The sequence below is a fragment of the Cantharellus anzutake genome (assembly GCF_015039405.1).
Source record: "Cantharellus anzutake strain C23 chromosome Unknown EI90scaffold_1, whole genome shotgun sequence".
Lineage (NCBI taxonomy): Eukaryota > Fungi > Basidiomycota > Agaricomycetes > Cantharellales > Hydnaceae > Cantharellus > Cantharellus anzutake.
The window spans coordinates 250195-260525 of NW_024066951.1; the positions used below are offsets into that span (position 1 = coordinate 250195).

Sequence of the window (10331 nt, forward strand, 5' to 3'; positions counted from 1 at the left end):
CCTTTATCTATTACATCTCCTTACCCACAGTAGGCAAGTTGTATCTTACTTGCCTTTATCTATTACATCTCCTTACCCACAGTAGTTGTTGCCCTGGACAGGGCTGTTCATAGGTCAGGCTGTGGACCATAGGGGAGGGTCATGGGGACCCGGGAGTCGTCCCCTGACAGTGTCCCCACCTCGGAGGGATGATAGCGGCGTAAATCCCATCCCCTGGTTCCACTATGGGGTCTTGGTCAGCGTGTCCTCACGTCGACTGAGAGGAGGATGGGCAGCGAGACATACTGACTTTTTGCCGCATCCAGTCTACCTCTGGGTTGTGGTGCAGCAACCACGAATGGCCTATGATGAGGGACTGCCGCCCTAGGTTCGCGATGGCGAAGCGGGCTCGCTCCGTGTGCCGTCCGAATGTCAGAAGGGCCTCTAGTTCCTCAGTTATGGCCCCGTTCTCGTTTGGGGTCCCATCGATGTTGCGGACAGGGATGGGTTGGGGGAGCGGGGTTGTCTCGAGCCCGTGTTTTCTGACGAACTTGGGGCTCACGAAGTTCCCAGTGGCCTGTCACGGCCATGCATTCCGGCCCGTTAGCTGCCCGTCCCGATGCTGCCTGAGCCCATTCCCGCTATGCGAGCGTGAGCACGAGCCCCGACCTCAGCCCTATCCTCCCTGAGGACTCCCTGCTCACTCCCCTGCTTGCCCCTAGGCTTCCCTATACTTGGCCAACTCCCCTGCTGCTGCACCAACCTTCCCACCCTGAGTCCGCCTCCGGCACCGTGCCCAGCGCGACTCCCCTACCCCGCCCACTTGGCCCCTACAGGGCCGCTATCATCCCCGCACCCGACTCCGGCCCAACTCCGAGTCCAGCGCCGCTACGATACCATCGCCGCTATCGCGGCCCTACGCTCTTTCCTTTATTTATCTGTTATTGTTTGTTTTGACCCTCGGTCATTGCCGGCCGCTATGCGGCCAACCCCGCTCCTTATCCTTGTTTGCTTCCGGACCCTTCGGCCTTCGGCCCGGGTCCGCTTCCATTCATTTCTTCCTCCTATATATATCCTGTATACTACATTATAGTACTTTAGCTCTAATATCGATGTGACCACGACCCCTAAGTCCTGACCCCAGCAAGGCAACCCCAGTGAGTCTGAAATGAGGGCCAAGAGACAGCTAGGGGGCACAGCACTCCCTTTAGAGTTGCTGAGGCCAAATGCCCTACCCCCGGGCCTTGCTTGCAGCATCACGGCCATCACGGCCTATAGCGGCCCGCAACGGTGACCCTCGGTGCCGACCCCGGACCAGTGTCTAACATGGCCCCTGAGTCTAAGAGGGCTGATACAGAGATGGTAGCGAGGGAGATCAAGGTGGTCAGCTTTACGGCTAGGTTAAGGGATCTGGGGGTTTGCTTCGACAGCACGTAGATGGTGGGTGGCAGGACCCGCTACCTCCGGTGCCGCACTTGGTATCTCTCTGTTCAAAGACGAGGTTTTCCTCTTTTTCTTGGCGATGACTCGGTGGAATTTAGATGTCGGTGCCGACTTAGGTGCCTCACGGTATCTACACAAGTTGGTACTATCGCCTGCAGGCGCCAGGACGTGTCCATCACTGGTTGCCTTCCTGAAAATCCTCTTGGGCCTCTGCTTCCTGCCCTTCTCCCTCTGCCTCTGGTCCATCTACCTCAGCCCCTCCATGAGCGCTCTGAGGTCTTCAGGGTGCATCTGTCTGGCTTGGCGGGTTTTCGGTTGCAGGCAATCCCGCACAATGTGCCCTGGTGCGTTGCAATTGTAACACAGCCCGTTTCGCCTCTGGTTGATCCTCGAGTGGTTGAGGTCCATGGGTTGTGGCCCTGCTCCTGCCACGGGGCAGGGCACAGGGGGCTGGGGCGCAGCGGCAGTGGGTAAGGAGCGTGGCTGTGGGAGAATGGCAGGGAGTGGGGGTCTTGGGGGTAAGAGTGAGGGTCTGGTGGGGGCTAAGTGGGGTTGCGTTGCCTGGAAACGCCGCCACTGGTTGTCAAGGAGGGTGGCCTCACGTTTCCACTCAGCCCAGGTCGTTGGCATGGGGCGGAGGTGGGAATTGATCGCCTGTACAAAGCGATCCACTAGCCCCACGTCCCCTAGCCGTGAGGCGGGTCCGAGGATCTCAAACTCCTGGATGATCTTATCCACGGAGTCGCTGCCTTGCCGCAGGGTGGCCAGCTCCTGTCTGGTCGTGGCCTTGCGGTTTGGGTCTTGGAACATGGCATCGAGTTCCATGTTGAACTCGTCCATGGTGAGCCGGGGGGAGCCCATCGTCAGCAGCACGATGGTGCGCTGCATCGCCCACGCCCCTGCAGTCCCTCCCTTCATGTAGGACAGGACAAAGAGGATCTGGGAGAGGGGGTTGGGGAATTCCACTGCTCGGATATGGAAATATATCCCGCATTCGGCCTTGAAGCGGTCAAGGTCTTTGGCTGCTCCAGAGAAGGCAGTGGGGGGGCGACTTTAGGCGGTTTGGGTCTGGGGGTGGGTGCAGGTGTTGGTGCGGGAACCGGCGCCGGTGTGGGCACGGCTGGGGGTTGGTTCTGAGCTTGGCTTTCTATGATGGCCTGGAGCTCATGGAATCGGGACAGCTGTTCATCGTACTGCTCTTTGGTCACCATGGTGGGGGGAGGTTGAAGCCTTCTTCTGCTGTCAGGGACAGCTCTGAAAGCGGCGAGGTCCCTGTGCACGGGACTCGGTGGGACGAGTAGCGGCTGTGCGTAGCAGCGATCCCGTCGCAGGGTGAGCGTCCCTGACCACTTAGTCTGAAGTGGGAAGTTGAGAATTATCATTAAGGGGGAAAGCTACGGTACTTACCTGAAGTGGGAAGTTGAGAAGAAGGCTGCTTCTTCTGTTCCCACCCCAGGCACTATTATATACATGCGGCTAGGGTCACGTGGAGGAAGCCACGTCATCTCCGCACACAGCCGCACCTCTCTGGGTGTCTCTGTGGAAGATCCCAGAGGTGGCCGCTCAGTAGGCTGAAGTGTGTGTGGCACGTGCGGCGATCAGGGGGGTGGGGTTAGGTATGTAGTGGTACATAGAGAAAGGGAAATTGTCAGGGCATGCCCCGACATGCCCTGCCTGATCCCCGCTCCGCTTCCCCACCCCGCACCGCCTCTCCCTCCTTTCCCTCTTCCTTTCTCCTGTTCTCCTTTCCTCCTTTCTTTCTTTCTCTCTTTCTCTTACATGGACCACCTTTCCCCCTGCTCAATGTATCACCGGCGCACATGCCCATCTCCCCTCCTGTATCTTACATCCCTATACCGCCGCCACCGCTGCTGCACTTGCCTTGCACCCACAGCGGGCCCTCTTGGGATCTTCCGCGGAAGCACCCGGAGAGCCGTGGCTGTGTGCAAGGGTGACGTGGCGCACCCCACGTGACCATTCCCGCATGTATATAATAACACCTGGAGTGGGAACCGAAGAAGTAGCCTTCTTCTCACATTTCCACTTCAGACTAAGTGGTCGGGGACACTCACCCCGCGACGGGATCGCCACTACACATAGCCGCTATCCATCCCCCCAAGTCCCGCACCCCGGGACCTCGCCGCTTTCGGAGCTGTCCCTGACAGAAATCGACCGTAGAATAGAGATAGAGATAGAGATAGAGAGAAAGGGGAAAGTGGGGGAGGAGAGATGGGGAGTGATAGCAGGGTAGTGCGGTACGGCGCTGGGTGCGGCGCGGGGTCAGGTGGGCGTGCCCTGACACTTATGACCTTCGGTACCGCTCTGCTTCTGTCTACCCTTTGTTCCCCTTTGTGTCAGGGCACGGCCTAACCGGCCACCCTGACTCCCTATGCCGGAAGGGAGTTGCCATAAGACGATCCGGAGTGATCCGAAGAACACAGGTAATCTCGCTTAGCTCCCACTTCTATCTTTTGTCCACATGTCACCCCTTTCCCACACCTTGCTTACAATTACCCGAATGAATATCTATCTTTTCATGTCGTCATTCTATCGGCTGTTCTTATCTCGTTTGTAGCCGCACTCTAGTGGATAGCGGTATCCATGTATATAAGCCCTATCTCTGCTGAAGGTGGCACTTCAGCGTTAACAACGACTAGGATTCTTGGGAACGCCCTTATCGTCGCAAACTGATGCGCAGTCCCTGACACTTTGTTCCCTTGTGCTTTTGCCCCCTCCATTATATATATCGGTGCTTGTACATACTCGTTTTGGGCTCAGTCCGAAATCGACCTGAATGCCCCCTAGAGACTTCCTGCTCACCTACTGTGAAATTAAGGACCAAATGGACAAACAGCAATGGCACAGCGCTCTGCTTGAGTCGCTGAGGCCAAGGTCCTTCCACGCTAAGTCTCCGATTCCACTCCGGAGTCGTCTGAATCCGTGCCTCATCTCTAACAGAAATGTCCAAGAGGTTGGCAAAGATCGTGTTGATGAATTGCTGGAAGGCCACGGGTGCATTCGTGAGACTGAATGGCATGACAAGCCACTCATAGGAACCATAGCATGTGCAGAAGGAAGTCTTCCATTCGTTGCCTGCTGCAATGCGAACCAGGTGGTAAGCATGCTGGAGGTCGAGTCTGGTATAGACTGTGGCATGGCTAGGTGCGTCAAGGAGGTTGGAGATGCAGGGGAGTGGGTAGCGATCCTTTTTGGTGATCTTGTTCAGCCCTCAGAAATCAACGCAAAGATGGAGGGATCTGTCTTTCTTGCAGACGAAGAGGACCAGTGCCACATGAGCGGAAGTAGTGGGATGAATGAACCCGGAGGCTAGGTGTTCATCTAAGAATGCTGTAAGGGGGCAAGGGATCTACCACCCTAATGGGAAAAAAAGAGGGGGCCACAGAGTTGGGAGTGCTCAGGGGAGGTTCGGATGATGAGGAAGGGGGAGGAGAAATGGTCCGGGTGCGATGTGATAAAAAAATGATAAAACTCGTAAATCTCACTGATAATCAAACTAATGGGAACTCTGTCCCTGCACTGTGTCATAAGCCTCTTTGGCTTCGTATTCGCCGCTCTGGGCGCTGGTAACGTCTGCTAGAACTTCATGTTCTTGTTGGGGAGCACCTCTCTCTGTTGGGGGAGTCCTTTTTGTAAATACAGGAAAGAGGGTAACTATAAATATGAAAGAAATACGTGGACATCCGAATGATCCGATGGGTTTAGGACGGAAACAGATCCACAAGGAGCACTTAAGAAAAAAGCAATATCAAAGCAATATTGATGTTGTTAAGGAAATAAAGAACCATGGCGATCGGAACAACCGCTGAACCAAATGCGTCACTCGTGACATCGTTCGACTCGTGTTAACAAGGGCTTTCCAACGATACCAAATTCGTCCGGATCGGTGGAGAATTGATGGAGATACAGAGGAAGCGGCGGAATATGCGGGTGACAGTTGCCCAATTTGGAAACTGATGGTTGTCCGTGGTCAGGAATGGCTTGAAAAAAAATCGGAAAAAATATGGGAAACATGAAAAGGGTATTTGGAACAATGGTAGATGTGTTTCGGGAGTGGGGTGCTTGACGTGGGTGGTGGAATCGCGATAATCGGCTTGTTTGCATGGTACTGGCTGTGCCCGCCTACAGATTCCACCACCCACGTCAAGCACCCCACTCCCAAAACACATCTACCATTGTTCCAAATACCCTTTCCATGTTTCCCATATTTTTTCCGATTTTTTTTCAAGCCATTCCTGACCACGGACAACCATCAGTTTCCAAATTGGGCAACTGTCACCCGCATATTCCGCCGCTTCCTCTGTATCTCCATCAATTCTCCACCGATCCGGACGAATTTGGTATCGTTGGAAAGCCCTTGTTAACACGAGTCGAACGATGTCACGAGTGACGCATTTGGTTCAGCGGTTGTTCCGATCGCCATGGTTCTTTATTTCCTTAACAACATCAATATTGCTTTGATATTGCTTTTTTCTTAAGTGCTCCTTGTGGATCTGTTTCCGTCCTAAACCCATCGGATCATTCGGATGTCCACGTATTTCTTTCATATTTATAGTTACCCTCTTTCCTGTATTTACAAAAAGGACTCCCCCAACAGAGAGAGGTGCTCCCCAACAAGAACATGAAGTTCTAGCAGACGTTACCAGCGCCCAGAGCGGCGAATACGAAGCCAAAGAGGCTTATGACACAGTGCAGGGACAGAGTTCCCATTAGTTTGATTATCAGTGAGATTTACGAGTTTTATCATTTTTTTATCACATCGCACCCGGACCATTTCTCCCCCCCCCCTCTCATCATCCGAACCTCCCCTGAGCATTCCAAACACTTGGCCCCCTCTCTTTCTCGTTAGGGTGGTAGATCCCTTGCCCCCTTACATTTCTGGTGGTCCTTACAGGGACAGGATATTCCTCTTCCACGGGTCACTAACTTTCACGCAAGTTCACACTTTCTTTCCCTTTGAAACACTTATCATTCTACTGTGGATATCGAGTATCTACATTGTTCGTTACAGAAACACATCAAGAAACAGTATAGTACAAGTTCACGGATCAACGGATCCACACGCATTACAAGTTCAGTTACCAAGTTACCAAGTTTACCCACCACGTTAGCGCGATTTCTCCCTCCTGCCACACCGCAATTGGCATCGGAGATCGCATTTGTACCTTCAAGTTCCCCCAAGAGCAGGTCCAGAGTGACCTTACATTGAACCTGCTGTTGTTCCCATGGCGCTTAGTTCGCCTCCAGTGATGGCCTCAGCCCTGGCAGCTGCAGTGCCCATGTTCTATGTTGAACCTATGCCAATGCCTAGACCCCGCAGCCGCGAAGCTCCACGGTTTAAGGGCAGGCAGATCATGAAGTTCCTTCACGAGTTTGAGATGTTGGCGCATGCCGCACTCCTCACAGACCCAGAGAAGTGCAGCTACCTGATAGCCTATTGCACCGAGAGGGAAGCCGAGCTTGTTCAGACATTCTCTGGACTTGAGACCCAGAGTTGGTCGTCGCTCAAGTCGGATTTGCTGAGCTTCTACAGCACCGACGACGAAGAGCCAGTTTATCGCAAGAAAGACCTCCACAAGTTGGTGGAGAAAGACCGCAAGATGAGATGCTTAGAGCACCTTGCGCGTTACCAGCGAAAGTTCCGTGTTATCGCTGCGAGTTTGGAAGCGAAGAACGCCCTTACCGCCTCAGAGCGTGATGACCTATTTTACCAAGGATTCCCGTCCAAGTTCAGACGCGAACTCAGGTATGACCTCAAGGTTCAAGGCCTGTGGTCTGATTCGACCCAGCCTCCCCATATGAACAATGTTGTCGCAGTTGCACGAGAACTGCTCCGAGACGATTCATACGATGTTGACTTCGACATGAAGTCCGAGCCAGTTGATAACTTGGCTAATAGTCATGATAGCACGAGTTTGCATCAGATGGAAGAACAACAGAGTTCCACGCATACTGTGTTCCCAGAGTTCCCAGCACAACCTGCAGATCAGAGCGACATTATGCCTGAGTTTGGCGCAGACATGAGTTCCAATGTCCAAGATGCCCCGATCAGAGAGTCGGCAGTCAAACAATGCGAAGCCCATGGCCTAGAGGGCTCAGCTATCCATGAGGAAGCTTTGCCACCACGTAGGCATAATCCAGCGCTCCAAGAGTGGGCGGATGACCAGAGCGCATCGACGCATGTTGCATATCTTTCGGATCCCACTTGTGATGTCTCCGAGTCCAAGTTGAGCGGACATTCAGAAGTCCATGCCAACTTCCCAGAAGTTCCCCTAGTGGAGTGCACACCAGAAGTCAAAGTTAAAGTTGAAGTCGAAGTCAGAAGCGAAGCGCTGCAAACTGAATTGAGTCGCGCTCACATTCAGTCTGAAGCCGATCGTGCGCCGATTGCCGCATCCATCTCTAGCGCTGAGAGCCTAGAATCTAGCACTTATGACCAACTAGAGAGCCCTGTTGAAGTACCAGAGCTAGAACCAAAAGAGCTTAGGCCTATCGGCCTTGAACGCATCTCAGATCCGCAAATTTGCGAAGATAACTTAGCTCCTCAGGCCTCAGATTGGGCCGAGACTACCCATACGTGCTCAGACGAAGCTAGAATACCTCATACGATGGAGGCGACGACTTTTATTGACAAGAAGGAGCCGATTGACTCAAGCGCGATGACTTTGAGCCCGCGAGACTTTGACCGCACCCGGTCTTAGATTTCACTCAGGAACTGGGGTGGCAACGATCCGCAGTGACCCCTAGTGATACTGCGGTGGCCAGAGAGCCTCGATCTGACGATGCAGACACTCTTGTGATAGGGATTGAGCCTGGAGTGTTGCTCACATTCAAGAATGCGACCACATACTATCCAATCTCAGAGTTTGAGTTGGAATTTGCAGTTATGCACGATGCGAATGGACATTTGATGCCAGAATATTGCTATCGTCCATCGTATGAACCAAAAGAGAGCAGCGCCTCAGTGCCTGATCATGGCCAGAGCCCCGCATATCGCAGAATAAGCGCCCAGTTAGTGAAGATGGCGAAATTCTACCCATTTGATCCTGGAATCGAGCTCAATGCGACCAGAGCCATTCCAGAAGTGCAGGGAGATTCCCAGCGCTTCATTCCATGCGACATACCAGACCAGTTTATTGCCAGCCAGAGTTCTGCGCAACTTCGAGTTCAGAGGGGACTTTGAGATTGAGCCCCAGGATTGCACCACAGGGAGAAAACGCGATGACACGCATCCCAGTCCAGTCCAGAAAAGTGAAGCGGTAGTCCAAATAATCGACCCAGCTGCTGCAGCCGTCGATTTTGAGCACCCAAGAAATCCAGCTAGCGCAACGCTCGGATTGAGTCCATGTTGTGTAGCACAGATGTGCCATGAGTGTAGAGTCAAGTCAGACGAGAGCCTTAGAGCCCCAGACTCTTCTAGTTCACGCATAAATGCCAGACTAGTTAAGAACGAAATGATAGTTTCAAGCGCAGAGACCGAGCGCGAAGAGAATGATGGTGTTGAGCACACCACAGCCATACTGCAAGTTGCACACGAGAATGCGACTAAAGACGATACTGTGCATCTTAGTGAAGTCTCACGAATCGCTGAGCCAGTGGAAGATTTCACTTGGGATTCCGGATATGAATCCGACGACACTGCAGTTGACAGTGAAGCACCCGAATATGCCGGACTCACTATCTCACACGAAGCCGTTCCTGCCATTGTGCCACACGAAAAACAAGTCAATGATTTGATTCATCACTACGCTATCATACATCGAGGTTACATGATGACGAAAAATCCCACTGTTAAACTTTGTGCCGATTCCGCGAAAGCGCTTGAGTGCGCTGGCACTCTATGCCCACCCGATTTCTTTGATGATGGATACAAATGTCCACCTGAGAAAGACCCAGACAAGGTCTTAAGCACGAACCAGAATGCGGGCAACGAGCTGGCCCGAGCATGCGAGTCTGAGTTGACTCAAGTAGCCAATTGCATATTAGTCACCGAGATCCAGGTTGACATTTGCAAACCAGAGACGTCAGAGCACTCTCTCATCATTCAAGAACACACTGTAGTCGTCAGAGAGCCTGTGCCAGACATGACAAGCAAGTTTGGTGGCAAGCTAGACAAAGCGCGAGTCAGAACAGTAGCGCCAGAGCGCGCTGAGCTTAAGTCAAAAGAGCTAAGGCCTCCCAGCCTCAGCGACGAGCTCGATTGGTCTCATACGACGTCGATCTCAGTACCAGAAGAGATTCCAGACAGTTTTGGCCAAGTTCCGGCAAAGAGAGAGTTGAGGAGATGACGCGAGAGTGCATCGCTAAAAGAGCTAAGGCCTCCGGCCCCAGCACTCCTCTTGATGATGAATCCACCAAGGCTTTGAGCTAGACGTTTCCAAGAGTCGTTGCATGCCAGCAACCGAGTTTAGTGCCCCAGAATTTGGAGGCAGCGTCCGATGTCCCAGACTCAACTTTCGCGAACTGGGCTATGCATACCTCCACACCGCTTCATATGCGTAATGCAGAGCTGTTAGCCAAAGAGAGGCCCCAAGTAGTGCCTAGTCACATATATGACACGATTGTTGTCGATCTGTCCCCAGAGAAAAGTATCGCGATGTCAGAATCGCTACAAGCGATTGCTTCCTTGCAGTGAGCAGCATCCAAGCCACCAAGGATATGAGGACACATGTTGCCCCAGTGATTCCAAGTGACATAGACGATGACCACTACAATGGGAAAGCAAGCCCTCGTTGCTCAACCAAAGTTCTAGTGTTGACAAACTTGCTGAAGCGCAAAGTATTGAGTCCGCTAGCATTCTTGATGCAGTTGAGATTCCCAGTGCAGTTCCATGCGCAGATGAAAGCCAAAGCCTCCTGACTTAGTTGGAGTGATTTCATACAACGCGATGC

At 52.9% G+C, this 10331-nt stretch overlaps 2 protein-coding genes across 2 annotated transcripts; both read left to right on the plus strand.

Moving 5' to 3' along the window:
* Nucleotides 1-7399: 7399 nt before the first annotated feature.
* On the plus strand, nt 7400-8134 carry EI90DRAFT_3149356 (uncharacterized protein; the record flags this gene model as incomplete). The annotated part of the gene is made up of 2 exons (XM_039065580.1): nt 7400-7499; nt 7571-8134. Coding segments are annotated over exons 1-2 (591 nt in total), but the record flags the coding sequence as incomplete, so codon positions are not given.
* Nucleotides 8135-8321: 187 nt separating this feature from the next.
* EI90DRAFT_7164 (uncharacterized protein) lies at nt 8322-9913 on the plus strand. The gene has a single exon (XM_039067993.1). The coding sequence runs from the start codon at nt 8502-8504 to the stop codon at nt 9726-9728; it is 1227 nt and encodes a 408-aa protein (XP_038923704.1). The 5' UTR covers nt 8322-8501; the 3' UTR covers nt 9729-9913.
* The last annotated feature ends 418 nt before the right edge of the window (nt 9914-10331 follow it).